This window comes from Chiloscyllium punctatum, chromosome 9, assembly GCF_047496795.1.
Source record: "Chiloscyllium punctatum isolate Juve2018m chromosome 9, sChiPun1.3, whole genome shotgun sequence".
NCBI classification, from domain to species: domain Eukaryota; kingdom Metazoa; phylum Chordata; class Chondrichthyes; order Orectolobiformes; family Hemiscylliidae; genus Chiloscyllium; species Chiloscyllium punctatum.
In genome coordinates, this window is record NC_092747.1 from 9,746,143 (window position 1) to 9,766,506 (window position 20,364).

The window sequence follows — 20,364 nt, forward strand, 5'->3', positions numbered from 1 at the left end:
GCTGGAAAAGCAGAGCCAGCATCCGAGAAGCAGGAGAGTTGACGTTTCAGGCATAAGCCCTTCATCGTCACTGAATCATCGATGCTGCCTGACATGCTGTGCTTTTCCAGCACCACCCTTTTCAACTATATTCCATCAGAGGCCTAACCAATGCTTTATAAAGTTGTAACTAAGACTTCCTTGCTCCTATATTCTACATCCTGGCTACAGAAAGCACACATCCCAACTTGGTTTCTTCACCATTCTATGTGCTGGCACCTTCAGGGGTATATGGATTTGTACACCGAGGTCCCTTTGTTCCTCAGTACTTCCCTTGGGTCCTACCGTTCAATGTATGTTCTTCCCTTAATAGATCTCCCAAAATGCCTCAACTCGCACTTATCAGGTTAACTTGCTGTGCACAATTTCCCAGCTGATCAACAGTACCTTTTGTTTCTCTTCAAAGGTACATCCAGCAGGGTCTCCCTGTTCTATTGACTGTATTTATTTACATAATTGCCTCTCTCTTTCCATGACATTCTTGGGTCTACGACACCTGTCACTCCATTCTTGTATGGTAATTCCTCATGGTCGATCATTTATTTGTGGGCAGTATTCCTAGGGAATATTAATCAGGCATTTATCCTTCTACACGATCTGGGTGTCACTGACCAGTTTAGAATTTATTACCCAACCCCAGTTGTTCTGTCAGTTTGGAAAGGTTGCTGCTCTGATGTAGGTTTGTGGGATTGTTAACCATTGCATCTCTCTGACTTTTCCCAATATCCCAGTGTGATGCTTTAAACCAAAAACCAGAATAGTCAGTGATAGAATTTTCCTGAATCATTCACTAATCTTAAGATGCTATCTCCAATCATCATAGAAACCCTACAGTGTGGAAGCAGATCATTTGGCCCATCAAATCCACGACAGCCCTCCAAAGAGCATCCCACCCATCCCCCTACCTTATCCGTAAGACATAGGAGCAGAAATTAGGCCATTCAATCTTGGCCGATTTAACCCGCATTTAGCATGACCAATCCATCTAACCTGTACATCTTTGGAGTCTGGGAGGAAACTCATGCAGACACTGGGAGAACATGCAAACTCCACATGCACAGTGGCCTGAGACTGGAATCAAACCCATGGTCCTGATCCTGTAAGGCAGCAGTGCTAACCATTGAGCCACCATGTCACCCTTGCTTGTGTTGGCGCTGTTGTGTTGAATGAGCCCCAAAGAATGGACCTTCAATAGTTTTCCAATTCTAGGCAGAGATAGAGCATTTCCCTAAAATATTGACAGAGAATGAAATGATGAGGCTGGCTTTTCTGTCCTTCAGCTCAATACTGGTGTTTATCCTCCACAGAAACCTTTTGCCATCTCTCTTCACATAACCCTTAATAGTCTGAATTTTACTTCATAACTATATTGTGTTTGTATAACTTCCCTTTATATGTCCACAACTTTAAAAGGAAATCTGCCGTTCCCACCCAGTCTTGCCTCCATGTGACTTCAGACATTTTCTTCTTTTTTAAATTATTAATTCATGGGATGTGGGTGTCACTGGCTGGCCCAGCATTTATTGCAGTTAAGATTCATTGCTGTGACTTTGCATGTAGGTCAGACTGGATAAGTTCAGCAGATTTCCTTCCCTGAAGGCCATTAGTGAACCAGGTGAGTTTGAGATTAGCTTTTCATTCCAGATTTTTTAAAAAATTGCGATCTACATGGTGGGACTTGAGCCCAATGGCCCCAGAAACCAAACAAATAATGGTTGGAAAAGCTCAGCAGGCCTGGTAACATCTGTGGAGAGAAAGCAGAGTTAATGTTTAAGGTGCAGAGAGCCTTCCTCGACATTAGCCTGTGATTCTGGATTGTTAGACCAGTGCCACCATCTCCCCACAGACGTTTAACACCCCTTTTGAAATAACCAAGCATGACATGCAGAAAATTGCCAGGGATGCCCATGTGCCCTAAAAGAGTAAAGATAAATACATCTAAGGTGTTCCCCTTGGCTATTCCATTTGCTTCAAAATGTGTGGTGCTGGAAAAGCACAGCCGGTCAGGCAGCATCTGAGGAGCAGGAGAGTTGACGTTTTGAGCATAAGCTCCTCCTCAGGAATGTGAAGAAGGTTCCTGATGAAGAACTTTTGCTCAAAACGTCGACTCTCCTGCTCCTCAGATGCTGCCTGACTGGCTGTGCTTTTCCAGCAGCGCACTTTTTTGATTGTGATCTGCAGTCCTCACTTTCTCCCATTCCATTTGATTGCAATGCCCACATTTTGGTTGAAGGATTTTTAAATTCCTTTTTTTTTAAATTTAGGTTTATAGGTAACTCTCATAGTTACATCACAAATGGAAACACACTATCCCCCCCTTGTCCGTACTATCCAGTCACTGCTCACCCCATCCCTTTTCTGTGGCCTCAGGTTGTTGACTATTTTTGTTCTTCTGTTCTGTATACCAGCTCTGTTCTAGTCTTAACTTTTCATTTTTCTTTTGCTTGTCTATATGTCCGTTTTGATGTCTCTTGTTTTTATAATGCGAGGCCCAAACCTGCTTGGGTGTGTAAATATCTCATTGGAGGGGAGCAATGTAAGAATTCTCCAGTCTCTGAGGCCCTAACTGTGATTGGTAAATTCCGCAGGCATTTGAGGTGGAATCCAGCACCAAAGCCAAAGACTTCTGCCACAATATTTCGGGCAGACTGCTGCTGAAATCTCCTGATGGCTTCAGCTTATTTGTCAAGATCTCTGACAAGGTAACCAGCTACTGGGGTGATTTGGTGCAGGAGTCATGATGTGTGTAATAGTAAAGGAATAGAAGAAGTTGGAAGCAGAACTATGGGTGATTTTCTTTTTTCGGAATATTTGCTGTTTGGGATGTGGGTGTCAGTAGCTGGGCCAGCATTTGTTGTCCATCTCTAACCCCCACCTCGGTTTGAGAAGAGAACTGCCCTGTTCCAAAATGCTGCAGTCTGTGTGCTGTAGGAACCCATCCCCCACCACCTTCCTGGCGCCAAAGGGACAACTGAAGCATAACCCCAGAATTTCAAACTTCATGGCAATCTGATCCCATGTGGGCTGATCAACAACTGTGGGCTGTCAGTGTAGACTGATCCCTCCACACTCCTCCCTCCACTCCCCTCCCGATCCCACCAACCACCCCCCCGCCACCCCTGACATGCCTCTTTCCCACCCACCACCATCATCCCTCTCCTTCTGTCCCTCATCCTGCACCCCATTACCATGATCCTGGCCTTGTGTTGAGTTCCAGCCCCTTGTGGAGGTCCCTGAACCTGTTAGGGGTGAAGCTTGCACTCAGTGTGAGGGAGGATCTGGCCAATGCTGATGGTGATCTTGTTGCTTCCCAGGTGATCAGTGTTCCCGAAGGAGATTTCTTCTTTGACTTTGTGCGACACCTCACTGACTGGATCAAGAAAGCTCGGCCAATGAAGGACGGTAACGAACAGAACAGAATCTGGCTATGCAAGCTGGCTTGTATTTTGTCTTTGTAAACATCCAGGTTCTTGTAGTGGTAGTGTCCCTACTTTTAGACCAGGAGGCCTGGGTTCAAGTCCCACCTGCTCCAAAGTAAAAATGTCTCCGTACAGGTTGACGTTTAACAAAAAGCATCTTCTTGGGATTGTTTTCTGGTTCTATACTGTGGTGTTTTTGGGGAATGTGTATTTCTCTGAGCGTTTGGTCACTGAGGATGAAGGGGGTAGGGGTAGGCAGTTGCTTATTGTCCATTATTGTTTTAGAATACTCAGAATTGGCACTGAAAGCGATGGCTGTGATTTCCAGATGATTTTTCACTTTGGCAGGATGAGCATGGTCAAGTTGAGCTATTGATAGCAGCACAACATTACCAACATTGCAAGACAACACACAAGTCAGCTGAAGGAGAAACAGTTTAGGTTACAAATCTTCTTTTGGCATTCCCAACAAAGAATCCTTTTGAATCGTTAACTCTGTTTCTCCCTCTACAAATGCTGTCAGACCTACAGTATGTTTCTCAAGTGCTGTCCAATTTCATTTCAGATTTCCGACTTGCACCTTTCTTTTAATTTTCTTATTTTGAACGATTTTAGCTGGCTGACCAATGAGTGGTTCCTCACTCTGCCGCACATCCTGCAGTAGTTTATTTTCAAAATGCAGGCACTGTTATAACGCAGGCGAGCTGTATGAGGCAAGGCCCCCATCCCGTTACAGCAGCGTGATCATTATGACCAGATCTGTCTTATTTACTTCGGTTGAGGGATGACGAGTGACCTCCAATGCTGCACCTCTTCAAAATTAGCGCAGTGGAACTAAAGAACACTGGTCTTCTCTTAATTAAGGGATATTTTAAAGAGTTAGCATCATGCAGCTTGAAAACAGACCCCTTGGTCCAACTCATCCATACTGACCAAATTTCCCAAACTAAATTAGTCCCATTTGCCAGCATTTTGGCCCATATCCCTCCAAACCCTTCCTATTCATATACCCATCCAGATGCCTTTTAAAAGCTGTAATTGTACCAGCCTTCTCCATCTCCTCTGGCAACTCATTCCATACACACACCACCCTCTGCGTGAAAAGGTTGCCCCTTTGGTCCCTTTCCCCTCTCACCGTAAACCTATGTCCTCTAATTTTGTGCCCCACTCCCAACTCCAGGGAAAAGACCTTGGTTATTCACCCTGTCGACGTCCCTCATGATTTTATGAACCTCTGTAAGGTCACCCCTCAGCCTCTGCTCCAGGGGAAACAGCCCGAGCCAGTACAGCCTACCTTTCTAACTTGGTTGATGTGTGAGTAGAGAAGACAAGGCATCAGTGTGAGCTGGAGTTTGCGGAGTTAGTAGAAATAAAATTTTGACTGAAAAAAAATCTATTCATGACTCTCTTGAGGCCGGGGTGGGGTGCGGTGCGTTGGTTTAAGTTGCTTCTCCCCAAGCAGTGGCCTGAACATTGCAGCACCGCCTCTGGACCCAATTTTGGAGTGTGGTGTGTTCTCGTCCCCAGAGTGGGATTTGAAATTTCTGTCTCCCGGATTGAGAGACACTCACTACCCACTGGGGGCACAGCTGAATTGAAATCGTCATCTGTTCTTGAGTGAGGAGGTAAAAATGACGAGCAACGCCTCGATTTACACCGATTCCTCTCCGAATGTCTGGAGCATGCACAGACGTTTTAGGAGGTCACATCAGCTTCATGGGCTTTGCTGTTCACCAGCATTTTCTTTTTTGTAACCTGAACCCCCTTTTTTCAGGATTATTAGTTCAGTCCTTCTGAGAAACGAAAGGTAAGTCAGTTTTTGTGGTTGTTTCTCTAGGTGTAATGCCTTCTCTGACATACCAGGTCTTCTTCATGAAGAAACTATGGACGCATACAGTTCCCGGAAAGGACCCAATGGCCGACTCCATCTTTCATTATTATCAGGTACCATAGTGCAGCTAACAGAACGGAAGTTTCCGGGTAGACCTGAGACATGGGACACGGTCTTTGTAACTGAGTACACCCTCAGGCCTTAGTGCATTGGCTGGTCACTGATTCCTAATTCTTAGAGGAATGTGGCTAGTGTTGCAGTCTTTTCACCGAAATAAGATTTGGAATACCATAGGATTGGAGCATTTGCCATTCTGTTTCCTGTCCCCATTCACCGCAATGAGTTTACTGTTTATATATTTTCATCGCCACCAGATATTTTGAAATATAAGGAGAAAGTGAGGACTGCAGATGCTGGAGATCAGAGCTGAAACTGTGTTGCTGGAAAAGCGCAGCAGGTCAGGCAGCATCCAAGGAGCAGGAGAATCAATGTTTCGGGCACGAGCCCTTCAAGAATTCCTGAAGAAGGGCTCGTGCCCGAAACATTGATTCTCCTGCTCCTTGGATGCTGCCTGACCTGCTGCGCTTTTCCAGCAACACATTTTCAATTTTGAAATATAAAAACAGGTAGAAAGCAGAAGTAGACTCTGAGCATGCTACACCCATTCAATATGATCGTGGCTGATCATTGACCTCAGTCCTGTTCCCGCTTTCTCCCCATACTCCTTCATCCCTTTAGCCCTATGAAATATATCCATCTCCTTCTTAAAAACATTCCAATGTTTTTGTCTCAACTGTTTTGAGAATTTCACAGACTCCCCGCTCTGAGTGGAGGCATTTCTCCTCATCTCAGTCCTAAATGACCTACCCCGTTCTCCTCAGACTGTGACCCACCAATGTTGGAGCATCAGTTCAGGGAAATGCTGCAGGCAAGTTGCAAGCAGTGAGGTTCCAAAAACAGCAATGTAACCGGATGATGGCTTGTTTTTGTGAGGTTGGTTTGAGGGATAAATATTGGCCAATGTGTTTAAATACCAGAGCTTAAATGCTGGCTAAATAGAGTCTATGCGTTAATGTTTCTAGTCAAAGTTCTACTCCTCACACACACTCAAACTCCTATATATGCACTGACATTCGCTACCCACATCCAGTCCAGTACACCCTCAATTATACCTTAAGTGAACCATAACCATCACCCATTCCCTTATCTCATTGGATCTTGGGTACCCCTGCTAGACTCTGCTACCTGGTAACAAGTAAAATTCAGGAAGTGGCTGGATACAGCACTTGGGGCGAATGGGAGCAAAGGTTATGGGGAGAAAGCAGCATTAGGCTATTGAGTTGGACGATCAGCCATGATCGTGATGAATGGTGCAACAGGCTGAAAAGGCCAAATGGCCTCCAGCTCCTATCATCTGTGTAACACGAGGAATATCTGCCCTGCTCTTCTCTAACATAGCACAATGGGATCTTTTACACCTGCTTGAGATGAGACATTGGGGACTGTAATGTTGAATTTTTTACTTTATTTTCTTTTTTTTTAACTCAAAAGATTTTGTACCTAGAATGGTGCGGAGTGTGGCAACATTGGAAACTTCTCACTGCATTCCCATAACCCTTTGTTTGAGTACACATGCCAATAAAATCTAATTCAGACAACCTCTCCTAGATGGTCCCTTGGTACTGGTGTGGGAGGGTGCGGTTGGGGGTGGGGGGGGTGTTGGCCTTGAGTTTCTGTTCAAGTCGGGCAGTGGGCTAAACAACCAACATCATCAGCCACCTGGTTTTTTTGTCCTTATGGCTCTTGCTGAATGTTGACTCTGGTTTGGAGTCTACACCAGACAGTAGAAACTGACAGTAGATTGCAAGCCCCCAGTTTCTCACGCAGTGACTCGAGGGCTACCACAGGCTGGGCTCACTTGAGATTAGACAATAACAGAGTGAGATGGTGAAGGCAAAGTGTCTCAGTTTGACCTGCCCGTGGATATATGGGTGCCATGGCAAGCTAACAGTTGGACTGGAACCTAGTTGGGAGAGCACAACCCTCAGTCCCTGGAGTCTCAGACATGCTTTTCTCTTCCTTGTCTCAGGAGCTGCCTAAGTATCTGCGTGGTTACCACAAGTGTTCCCGTGACGATGTGCTGCAGTTGGCGGCGCTCATTTACAGGGTGAAGTTTGAAGATGACAAGTCCCAATTCCCAAACATTCCCAAGATGCTGAAGGAACTGGTGCCACAGGATTTGATCCGGCACGTCTCACCCGATGACTGGAAGCGGGTAAGAGATTATCCTTGGAGTGTTTTTACTAAGAACAGGAGAGTCCCTTTCAGAATCCTGGAATCGTACAGTGCAGAAAGAGGCCATTCAACCCATCCAGTCTGTACCAGCACCCAAAAGAGGTACCCCAGCTAGTCCCACTCTGCGGCCCTATCTCCGTGGCCCTCAATTCACCCCTTTTCAAACATATATCCAGCTCTGTTTTGAATCCGCCTCTCACAGGTAGCACATTCCAAATCCTAACCACTGTCTGAACAAAAAACGTTTTTCCTCATCTCACTCCTAGCTCTCTCGCTGACCGTTTACTGTTACTGACATACCAACTGGCAGAAACAGAATGTCCTCCTTTTACCCTGTTGAAATTGGTCATAATTTTTAACACCTCCAATGGGAGTAAGCCCAATCTCTCATCTTTCCTTGTATCTATAATCCCTCATTCCTGGTATCATTTCTAGTAAATCTCCTTTGCACTCTCTCCAGGGCTTTAACATCCTTCCTTTAATAAGGTGCCCAGAATACAATACTCAATCTATCAAGGTGGTGCATTGCTGCTTTGCCTATATATCCTATGTCTCTATTTATAAACCCAAGAAGCTGCCTTAGTAACTATTTCAACTTGCCTGGTCACCTTCAAATAATTTTGCATGTTGACCCTTAGGTCTCTCTGCTCCTGTACTCCCCCAAAGTTGTACCATAGAGCATGTATTCTGTGTTTCTTCTACCACAATATGTAACCTCCCATCCTCATTGAATAGTTGACCCTAGAAGGTATCATCTACTGCCTTTGGCTTGCTCGGCCACTTCAGAGGGCGAGTAGGAATAAACCACCTTTCAGTGTATTGTATGGGGATTATATTGATCCAAAGGCTGGCGGGGGTGGGGTGTTGGTGGTGGGGGAGGATAATGGGTGACGTGTTAAAAGCATCAACAAATCAGACAATGTAGTGGTAATGTCACTGGGCTAGTAATCTCAGGGGGCCAGGCTCAGGCAGTTGATGAAATTTTAACATTAAGTAATAAAGACCAGGAATTGAAAGCTAGTCTCCAAGGTTTGTGTAAAGGTTTGTAACTCTGTTGCTGGTTTCAGTTGTTGTGGGTTTATTAGTCGAGCTGGGAAGTTCAGGTTTGCAGACGTGTTCAAGGTGACATCCTCAGTGCTGTGGAGCCTCCTGTGAACTGCTGCTGTGCTGTGTCCGTTGGAATTTATTTGGTTTTGTTCCTGCTGCTTCCACTTTCCAGTTCTGGTTGTTTGTTGCAGTGGTTATTATATCAGGTCTAGGTCAATGTGTTTATTGATGGACTCTGGATGAGTGCCATGCTTCTAGAAATTCTGTGTCCTGTGTTTAGCTTGCCCTATTACTGTTGTGTCATCCTAGTCAAATTTATGGTCCTTGTCATCTGTGTGTGGGGCTACTAGGGACAGCAGATGTTCATGAATGCGGATTGCTAGTGGTCGACCTGTTTGTCCTATATAGTGTTTTGTGCAGTCCCTGCATGGAACTTTGTATGCCACATTTGTCCTGCATATGGTGGGTATTGGGCCTTTTGTTCTGTTGAGTTGTCTGAGCGTGGCTGTCACTTGGTGTTATTATGAACCTGAATGGTCAGAGAAGTGTGGCTGTCAGTTCTGAGACATGTTTCATATAAGGTAGCATTGTTAGTGTGTGGCATGTCCCCATCACGTTGTTTGTCTGTTAGGCATCTGCAGATGAAGTTGTGGGGGATATCGGTGTTCTTGACGAAGACTTTGTAGAGGTGTTCTTCCATTCTCGGCTGCAATGTATTGTAGCCCTTGTGAGCAGATTCTAAAACAGCTTCACTTTGCAATTAAAAGATCAGAGATCAAGAGCACACAGCAGATTATCAACTGCATGCTCACAGGGATCAGATTTATGAGAGAGGAGAAAATTAACGACCAACTCCTATTCCTGGATGTGATGGTAGAAAGAACACACAGTGGGGAATGCACAACAAAAATGTACAGAAAACCCACACGTGGACCAGATCCTGAATTATAACAGCAACTATCCGAATGCGCGCACGCACATAAGAAGCTGCATTAGGACCCCGTTTAAAAGGGCTACAACACACTGCAGCACTCCTGACTGACGAAGGGAAGAAGGACAACACCTCTATAGGGTCTTCGCCAAGAGCGGGTATCCCCTGCAACTTCATCCATAGATGCCTGACAGACAAGATTAGGACATGCCACAATCCAACTCACTAGCCTTGCTACTTTACATTTTAAAAAAATCTTAGAACTGACTGCCAGACTTCTCTGACCACTGAGATTCATGACAGCCCATAAACCGACAGGCACGCTCAGACAAATCACCAAGACAAAAGACCCTGTACCCTCATGTGCAAGATGAACATAATTTACAGGATTCCATGCAAAGACAGCATGGAACACCTTTATCAGACAAACAGGCAGACCTCTAGTGATCCGCATCCACGAAAACCAATGAGCCACTAAATGCATGACCAGCCGTCCCTCGTAGCCACACACACAGATGACAAGGACCACAACTTCGGCAGGGATGACACAGCAACAACAGGACAAGTCAGACACAGGACAGCCAGAGAATTTCTAGAAGCGTGAATCAATAAACATTTGACTCCATCAATAAACATTTGATCTAGACCTGGTATACCGACCACTGCAACAAACAACCAGAACTGGCAAGTGGAAGCAGCAGGAACGAAACCAAATAAATTCCAACAGACTCTGCACAGCAGCGGTTCACAGGAGAATTCACAGCACTGAGGATGTCACCAAGAACATGTCTGCAAACCAATCTCCCAGCTCGGCGAACAAACCCACAACAACTGCAGCTAGTCCCCATAGAAGGGCTGCTTTTGTCGTGTAGTTTTGATGCTGTGCTGAATTTGGATTTTGAACCAACTAGTTAAAGAGAAGGCAAAGAGTGGCTACAGGCTTACACTTCAAAGGGTAACATTATTTACCACATGTTAACACTCAAACACGTTGCACATGGCTCCAGGTTCCTAGTTAGTGCCTGATAAACAGTAAGGAGGCTAGCCTTAGACAACAGGAGGATATAGATGGGCTGGTCAGTGAAAACTGCATTCAATCCCAATAAATGAGGTAATGCACTTGGGCATGACAAACAAGGCAAGGGAATACATGATGAACAATAGGACCCTGGGAAGCACTGACTATCAGAGAGACCTTGGTGTATCTGTCCTCTGGTCTCAAGGGATCAGGGCAGTTCGATAAAGTGGTTAAGAAGGCACTTGGGATTCTTGCCTTTATTAGCTGAGGCACAGAGTTTAAAAGAAGGGAGATCATGCTGGAAGTGTATAAAACGTTGATTAAGCCACAGCAATAGAGTAATGTGTGCAGTTCTGGAATCCACATTACAGAAGGGATGTGATAGCACTGGAGAGGCTACAGAGGAGATTTATCAGGATGTGCCCAAGCTGGAGAGTTTGAGAGATTGGACAGACTGGGGTTGTTCTTCTTAGAGCAGAGGAGACTGAGAGGGGACTTGATGGAGATGGACAAAATTGAGGAGCGTGGGGTAGACAGAAGGAATGTTTCCTCTTGGTAGAGGGATCAATGACTAGAGGAGGGACATAGACCTTAAGGTAAAGGGCAAGAGGTTAAGAGGAGATGTGACAAAGTTGTTTTTTTTCACCCAGAGGACAGTGGGAATCTAGAATATTGAAGAAGTGTTTAGATGTGCATTTGGGATTCCAAGGCATACAAGGCTATGGGCTAAGTGCTGTAAAATGGGATTGAAATAGTTAGGGGTTGTGTTTTGACCTGCATAGACTCAATGGGCCAAATAGCTTTGCTGTGGTGTAGACCTCTGTGACTCTAATGGCCTCGTACAACTGCACCCATGAGAACTATCGATTTTTATCAGAAAAACCCAACTGGTTCAGTAATGATCTTCAGAGAAGGAAATCCATCCACAGCAATGTAGTTGGCACCTGTCCTCCCTCTGAAATGCTCCAGCAAGCCACTCAGTTCAAGGACAGTTAGAGATGGGCAACGAATAGTAACCATGGGTGGCACTGGTCGAGTGATGATATCACGAGGCGATTAATCCAGAGACCCACGTAATGTTCTGGGGACCTGGGTTCAAATCCTGGTATGGCAATTTGAATTTGGTTTAAAAAATATGGATTTTAAGAGCCTTAAAAGACCTATCTGGGTCACTGATGCCCTTTAATGAAGAAAACTGCCATCTTGGTTTGGCTTACATGTGACTCCAGACCCACAGCAATGGGTCTCTTAACTGCCCTCTGGGCAATGGGTTCACATTCCATGAACAAAGCTTTTTGTGATGCCCACATCCCAATAAAGATTGAAGAAGAATTTGCCTCTGGCAGTGCAGCATTCCCTCAGTACAGCCCCAGCAGAATCAATCCCGGTTTTGCACTCTGCTTCCTAAAGTGGTGACTGCAATCCAGTCAAAGTTGTGTTTTGAACCGGTTAGAGTTCAATTCCAAACTCGGAGTTCAGTACTGTCAACGGATGAACAATGAGATGAGTTTAATCAAGACTCTGTCAATCTGCCTGAGTAGATGGGTCATAAACTGCTTTAATGGATAGATTGCAGGGCAGCACAGTGCCTGTGGTTAGCACTGCAGCCTCACCGCGTCAGGGACCTGTGTTCAATTCCACCCTCTGGTGACTGTTTATGTGGAGTTTGCACGTGTTCTCTGTCTGTGTGGGTTTCCTTCCACAGTCCAAAGATGGGTAGGTCAGGTGGATCGGCCATGCTAAAACTGCCCATAATTTGCAGGTGAGGTGGATTAGCCATGGGAAATGTGGAGTTACAGGGATAGGGTAGATTATGGGTTGACGGGCCAAAAGGCCTGCTTCCACATGGGAGGGATTCTATTAGGCTTGGGGGATCGAATATAGACTAAAAGACTAAAAAGATTGCTGTACACCTCTATGACTCTGACTCTCAACACACTTTGGTCATATGACTTCTAATTGACACTTCCTCTGGGATTTGACTGTACAACTGAGTTGTTTACTTTTTTCAACACTAGTCCATTATAGCTTTTTACAACAAACAAGCAGGAAAATCACGGGAAGATGCTAAACTATCGTTCCTGAAGATTATCTATAAGTGGCCTACGTTTGGATCAGCATTTTTTGAGGTCAAGGTAAGAGACTGCCTGTCTGTACTTTTTAAAAAGCATCATAAACTGAGGCCCCCTCCATTAGTAGTTGCATTTCAACCACAGAATCTTCACCTGCCTGCGATGATTTCAGGATTTCTCGCAAAGTCTGGTGCAGAAGGCCATACATCCCATTGTGTCTCTTCTAGCTCTTAAATGAGCAGCATTTTCATCCACCAATATTCCTGCCTCATCCCCACCCCTGTGCACGATTTGCTGCAGATGCCTTTGAGCCTTCACTCATGCCCAACTGTAAGTGATTGGTCCCTGCCTCATTCCTGATGAAGGGCTTTTGCCCGAAATGGTGATTTTTTTTTTCCCTGTTCCTCGGATGCTGCCTGACCTGCTGTGCTTTCTTCAGCACCACTCTAATCTAAACTCTGGTTTCCAGCATCTGCAGTCCTCACTCTTGCCAACATGTGGCTTCAAGTCCTACCGGCCCCAGAGGTGTGCCTTAACCCAATTGAACAGCTTGGTTAGAAAATACCCAGGGAAAAAAGTGAGGACTGCAGATGCTGGAGATCAGAGCTGAAAAATGTGTTGCTGGAAAAGCGCAGCAGGTCAGGCAGCATCCAAGGAGCAGGAGAATCGACGTTTTGGGCATAAGCCTGATTCCTGAAGAAGGGCTTATGCCCGAAACGTCGATTCTCCTGCTCCTTGGATGCTGCCTGACCTGCTGCGCTTTTCCAGCAACACATTTTTCAGCTCTAGAAAATACCTACAGCAGAGTTCCTCCCCACCCACCCACCCACCCACCCAATCCTTGGCTGCCCAATGAACACCAGTGTTGGAGTGATGTTTGAAAGTCAAACACTCTCTGCTCAGCAGAGAGACGGATTTAGATTTGAGTGGCACTATTGACCAGCGTGCAAGAGTAACTCACTTCCAGCTGCAGCCTTCATTGGAGACCTGTTCCAGGAAGACCTTGCCATGGCAAGTCCACACTTGGTGTGCTTCAGATGCCATTTAAGTGAGAGAAGAGGATGAAGCAGGTTGATGTACCTGTAGGTTGACTTAAATCTTCCTCCCTTTTTTTCTCAGTTATACAGCATGGAAACAAATCCTCCTGTCCAACCAGTCCATGCAATCACAGTCCCAGACTAAACTAGTCTCACCTGCCTGCTCCTGGCCCATATCCCTCCATACCTTTCCCATTCATGCACTTATCCAAATGTCTTTCAAATGTTGTAACTGTACCTGCATCCACTTTCTCTTGCAGCTCATTCCATACACGAACCACCCTGTGTGAAAACATTGTCCCTCAGGTCCCTTTTTAAATCATCATCCTCTCATCTTGAACCTGTGCCCTTTTTAGTTTTGGGCTCCCCTACCCTCTGATGAATAGTCCAGGACTTTTCCCCTACCCTTGCCTCTCGTGATTTTATTAGGTTAGTCCTCCCGCCTTCGACACTCCAGGGAAAACAGCCTCCGCCTATTCAGCGTCTCCCTGTAGCTCGAACCCTCCGACAACGGCAACTTTCTTTCTGACCCCTCTTTCCTGGAGATGGTGACTAGAACTATACACAGGACTCCCAGAAGAGGCCTCACCAACATCCTGTACAACTTCAACATGATGTCTCAACTTACTCCCTTTTCATACTTGCCTTTTGTCTCTCATGAGCCTTTACCTCTTATTTGTGCTTGCCTCACTTTTTAAACCCAGTGTTGGATGACCTTTTGACTGTTGTTCTGTTTCCCTTTTGTTTTCTAAACAGCAAACCACTGAGCCAAATTACCCAGAGATCCTCTTGATTGTGATCAACAAGCATGGAGTGAGTCTAATTGACCCAAAGACAAAGGTAACTATTTTTTTTACTCCTCCCTCTCCTCTTTACCCATGGAACAGTTATAACAGGTGGTTGTGAAAGTGCTGATATCCTGTTCCCTCTTATTGGTTTGGTGAGGGAGCTTGCTTTGTAAAGTCTACATGCAGAACAAAAGTCTCCAGGCAACTAAACAATTGCAGGTCTCGAAGCAGGGATGGATGAATGATATAAGTTTGAAGCTAAAGACCTGAGAGCAGTAACATTGGACATCGATTGGAAATAGACTTGTACGTTTTTAAATAGAGGAGGTTTGCTATGTGCATTGATTGCCACAGGGTGAACACCATCAACTCTAATATTGGAAATAGGAACAGGAATAGGCCATTCGGCCCCTTGAACCTGTTTTCCATTCGTCATGATTATGGCTGACCAGCCAACTCAGTTCTCTGCTCCTGCTTTCTCACTATGCCCTTTGACTCCTTTAGCCCTAAGGATTATATAGAGTCATACAGCAAGGAAACAGACCCTTTGGTTCAACCAGTCCATGTTGAACATAATCCCAAACTAAACTAGTCCCACCTACCTGCTCCTGGCCCATCTCCCTCCAAACCTTTCCTATTAACGTGTCCATCTAAATGTCCTTTAGTGTTGCAATTGTGCCCACATCCACCACTTCCTCAAGTTCATTCCACATTCAAACCACCCTCTGTGTAAAACAAGTTTACCTCTTGTCTTTGTTAGATCCCTCTCCTCTCCCCTTAAAAATGTGCCCCCTAGTCTTGAAATTTCCTATCTTAGGGAAAAGACACCTCCCATTAATTGCATCTATACCGATGTCTGGACATCTTGAGCTGCTGCTGGTTGAGGTGCACTGACATTTATTGGGGAGGGTCATTTTGCAAAAATGTTACCAGCATAATGCTCGAAAATAAAAGAAACAAATGTTAAAATGAGGCTGTGGTAAAGGAGCCTGGTTTTCTGGTATAGTGGTAATATCACTATACTAGTAATACAGAGTACCAGGTTCATGTTCTAGGGGTGGAGGTAGGTACTACAGATGCTGCAGGTTAGAGTCAAAATTAGGGTGGTGCTGGAAAAGCACAGCAGATCAGGCAGCATCCGAGAAGCAGGAAAATTGATGTTTTGGGCAAAAGCCTTTCATCAGCTTCCTGGTCCTCAGATGCTGCCTGACCTGCTGTGCTTTTCCAGCACCACTCTAACCTTGACTCATGTAATGGGGACCCAGGTTTGAATCCCACCATGGCAGATGGTCGAATTTGAATTCAATAAAAATTGAGGATAAAAAGCTTGTCACATGGTGACCACGTTAATTGTCAGGAAAATCCATCTGGTTCATTAACATCCTTTTTAGGGAAGGAAATCTGCTGTCCTTAACTGGTCTGGCCTACATGTGACTCCAGACCCGCAGCAATGTGGTTGACTCGGAGCAGCCCTCTGGGCAGTTAGGGAATGGTAACAATTGCCAGTGATGGCCACATTCTATGAACACAAAAGGAGTCAGTCCAATGTAACATTACTATGCCCATTCTATAGTTTTGCCTCAAAATATGTAATTCGTTCATTCACTCGTGGGATGTGGGTGTTGCTGGCTGACCAGTATTTATTGATTGTCCCAGGTTTAACTTGAGAATAATAGAATCCTTATAGTGTGGAAGCTGGCCATTTGGCCCATCGAGTTCACACCACCCCTCCAAACAGCATCCTATCCAGACCCACTCCCCTATCTTATCTCTGTAACCCTGCATTTCCTATGGCTAATCCACCTACCCTGGACTGTGGGAGGAAACCGGAGCACCCAGAGGAGACCCACACAGACATGGGGAGAATGTGCAAACGCCACATGGACAGTCACCCAAGGGTGGAATCGATCCCAGGTCCCTGGCACTGAGGCAGCAGTGCTAACCATTGAGCCACCGTGCCTCCAGCTGTTGGGGGAGCTGCCTCCTTGAACCACTACAGCCCATGTGCTGTGGGATGACTCTCAATCAGGCAACCCTCTGACCAGACTTGGGAAGAGGTAACGTCAGTCTGCCCATCTCTCCTACTGCTAGCTCTCAGTCTGCATAACATAAAATGATACAAAATTTCTACTCTTTTTATTCTCTTGGGGGGAGGTGGGTGTCACTGGCCAGGCAAGCGTTTATTGCCTGTCCCTAGTTGCCCTCTTGAGAAGGTAGTGGTGAGCTGCTGCCTTGAACCTCTGCAGTCTGCCTACTGTGAGTTGACCCACAATGTCCTCAGGGAGGGAATTTCAGGATTTTGATGAGTGACACTCAAGGAACGGAGATATATTTCCAATTCAGGATGGTGAGTTGCTTGGAGGGGAACTTGCAGACAGTCGTATTCCCATGTATCTGCTGCCCTTGTCCTTCTAAAGGAAGTGGTAGTGGATTTGGACGATGCTGCCTGAGGAGCATTGGTGAATATCTGCAGGGCCTCTATTGCTGCTGAGTGTTGGAGGGAGTGAATACTTGTGAATGTGGCACCAGTCAAGTGGGCTGCTTCATCCTGGATGGTGCGAAACTTCAAGTTTTCTTGGACAGTTCATTCTTCCCAGCCTGTGCTTTGAAACCTGCAGAAGTTGAGTTGTCCCAAGGAGTTACTGATCTGTTTGGAGACATTATATAGGAAAATTTCTTCACTAAAGGGTGGGACTGGGGGGCAGTCATTCCAGATGTCCTTCTGATTATAGCTGATTTTTTTTTAATAGCCAAAACACTTAAATTATTCTCATGCACAAACCAAAATGTTGATGGATGCCTATCTACGAAAGCAGTTTGACAAGAGTACAATTCGAGGAGTTGTGTCAAAGCACAAGCTGTAAATTGAAAACTAGTTACTAATAAATCTGAACGTACAAATAGAAGAATTTGGAACTTGACGATCCACAATGTGGTCGAGGTGGATACTGTGGATGCATTTAACAGGATTTTAAATGAACGCATGAAGTGAAAGGAATCAAAGGACATGTTGATGGGATTCGGGGAAGAAGAGAGGTGGCTAGTGAGGACCATCAACCATTTTGGCCTTGCCTTCCTGCTTCTATAGTTCTATTTAATCGTGTTAACTCGGGCAGGGAATTAAAAGACATTGACCTGAGCAGAAACATGTGCCCTGTAAAGGGGTGAGGGTATCATTTGATTATAAGACCATGGGAGCAGAGGTAGGCTATTCAGGCCATCTAGTCTGCTCCACCCATCCAATGAGTCATGGCTGATCTGATAATCCTCAACTCCACTTTCCTGTCTTTTCTTTTTCTCTTCATTCCTTTCCGGATTAAAAACTCAGCCTGTCTCAGCCTTGCAGGTTCTTAGTGATAGGGCCACAGGAGCTGAAATAGGCCATACAGCTCATTGAGAGTCAGGAAATAGAAGATATTGACCCATCTTGTGAGGAGAAGCAGTCATATTTGACCACTTCAGGGTGGAAAAATATGAGTATGTCATAAGGGGCAATGTTTTCTCACAGGGTTGTACGTGTATGGAATGAGCTGCCAGAGGAAGTGGTGGAGGCTGGTACAATTACAACATTTAAAAGGCATTTGGGTGGGGATATGAATAGGAAGGGTTTGGAGGGATATGGGCCAAATGCTGGCGAATGGGATTATATTAGTTTAGGATACCTGGTCGGCATGGGCAAGTTGGACCGAAGGGTCTCTTTCTGTGCTGTGTAGCTCTGCCTCTGACTTTCTTCTTCTCTTCAAGGATATTCTTACCACCCATCCATTCACCAAGATTTCTAACTGGAGCAGTGGTAACACATACTTCCATATTACCATCGGGAACCTGGTGAGAGGCAGCAAGCTCCTGTGTGAAACGTCTCTGGTGAGCATTACTCAACCAATGAAATCTTAGCAAGATTTGTGTAAAGCTCAATTTGCCCAAAACTATACTGTCTCTATCCTAATTTGCAATAGATCCCATTCATCTATCACCCCTGTGGTGCCTCTGTGGTCTATATTGACTCCTAATCCATCAAGACCTCCATTGTAAAGCTCCCATCATTGTTTTCAAATTCCATCCTGTCTTCAATTTCCTCCAACTCTTCAACTCTCTGCAATCTGCATTCCTCCAATTTTGGCCACATCTCCTTCCCATTGATGGTTGCACTTTCAATTGTGTACACATCTTTGGCTCTGGAATTTCATTCCTAAATCTCTACGTCTCTCTACCTTGAAAGCTCTCTCCGTGTTTTGGAATTGAATCTTATTTGATATAACTCCCATGAAACACCTAGGTATGGCTAAAGGTGCTATACAAATGCAGGCTGTCTAGCGAAGAATCAGGCTGATGGTGAGTCAAGTTGCCACCCACCCAGTTTTTTTTTTCAAAGGTCCTTTTGAGAAATGTATGAAGTATAGACCAAAAGGTGCACATCTACAACTGGAGAAACAACAATAGAATACTTTAACAGCAAACCATGCAATCGTGATGATGAGCCTGACAAAGTCTGAGAGTTCAGCTTTTCAAAAGGTGACCACCAACAAGCCTGAGTACATAATTAGACCAGTATCTTCACCATAGAACATGGTATTAGTCATCTGTGAAACTACTCTAGAAGTCTTGTCACTAACATAGAACAGTTAGCATATGAACAGGCCCTTTGGCCCATGTCTGTGAAAATCCTCTGCATAAAAAAACTCTCCTATCTCCTTTAAACTTTAGCCCTCTCACTTTAAACCTGTGCCTCCTAGTATTTGACATTTCTACCCTGGGCAAAAGACTCTGACAATCCAACCTATCACTGCCTCTCAAATCTATATATTTTCAACAGGTCACCCCTCCGCTTTTGACTGTCTAGAGAAAATGATCCAAGTTCATCTTATAAACATAGAAGGTTGGAGCAGAAGCCCATTCAGCCCTTCAAGCTTGTTCTGCCATTTATCACTACCATGGCTGATCATCCAACTCAATAGCCTAATCGTGCTTTCTCCCCATAATCTTTGATTCCATTCGCCCCAAGTGCTGTATCTAGCTGCCTTTTGAATACATTCGATGTGGCATCAACTACTTCCTGCGGTAATAAAAACTCTCCAATCCAGGCAACCTCTTGGTAAGCCTCCCCATTCTTCCTGTAATGTGGTGAACTGTACACGTCACTCCAAACATGGTACAGCTAAATTTGCAACTGTATGAAACATGATTTGCCAACTTTTATACTCATTGCTGCAGCCATGCCATACACCACCTTTACCACCTTCTCCACTTGTATTACCACTTTCAGGGAGCTATGAATTTGCAGTGCAAGATCCCTCTATATAACCATACTCCTAAGAATCCTGCCATTTACTCTACACTTTCCTCTTGCATTTGACCTCCCAAAATGCATCACCTCACAACTTTGCAACTAATCTAGAACCTGCTGTATCCTTTGACAACCTTCCTCACTGTCCGCAACTTCTCCAATTTTCATGTCGTCTGCAAATGTACAGATGAGACCACTTTCATTTTCATTCAGTTACAAACAACAGAGATCCCAGCACTGATTCTTGCTGGACATTGCTGGTTACAGGCCTCCAGTCAGAAAAATACCCCTCCACAACTACCCTCTGTCCTCTATGACCAAGCCAATTTTGTATCCAACTTATTGACTCACCGTGGATCCCATGTGACATGATTTTCTGGACCAGTAAACCATGAGCGACCTTGTCAAATGCTTTAGTAAAATCCACACAGACAACATACACTTCCTTACCCTCCGCTCCATTAGTTGCTCAAAAAAAAAACACTCAATCAAGATTGAGGCACACAACCTCCCCCATATAAAGCTGTGCTGAATCTCCCTAATAATTCCATTTTTCTCTCATCTCTTCACCTCTTGATGTTCCGATGCAAAGGCTAGATCTGT

At 45.0% G+C, this 20,364-nt stretch overlaps 1 protein-coding gene across 3 annotated transcripts in view; it reads left to right on the forward strand.

Moving 5' to 3' along the window:
* myo7aa (myosin VIIAa) overlaps window positions 1–20,364 on the forward strand; it is a 268,705-nt gene that overhangs the window by 223,761 nt on the left and 24,580 nt on the right. For all 3 annotated transcript variants that reach the window (XM_072576845.1, XM_072576843.1, XM_072576844.1), the window contains 7 exons: window positions 2,628–2,741; window positions 3,354–3,441; window positions 5,296–5,402; window positions 7,379–7,564; window positions 12,599–12,715; window positions 14,446–14,529; window positions 18,222–18,341. In XM_072576845.1, the coding sequence (XP_072432946.1) occupies window positions 2,628–2,741; window positions 3,354–3,441; window positions 5,296–5,402; window positions 7,379–7,564; window positions 12,599–12,715; window positions 14,446–14,529; window positions 18,222–18,341 (816 nt within the window). The remainder of the gene's footprint in view (window positions 1–2,627; window positions 2,742–3,353; window positions 3,442–5,295; window positions 5,403–7,378; window positions 7,565–12,598; window positions 12,716–14,445; window positions 14,530–18,221; window positions 18,342–20,364) is intronic.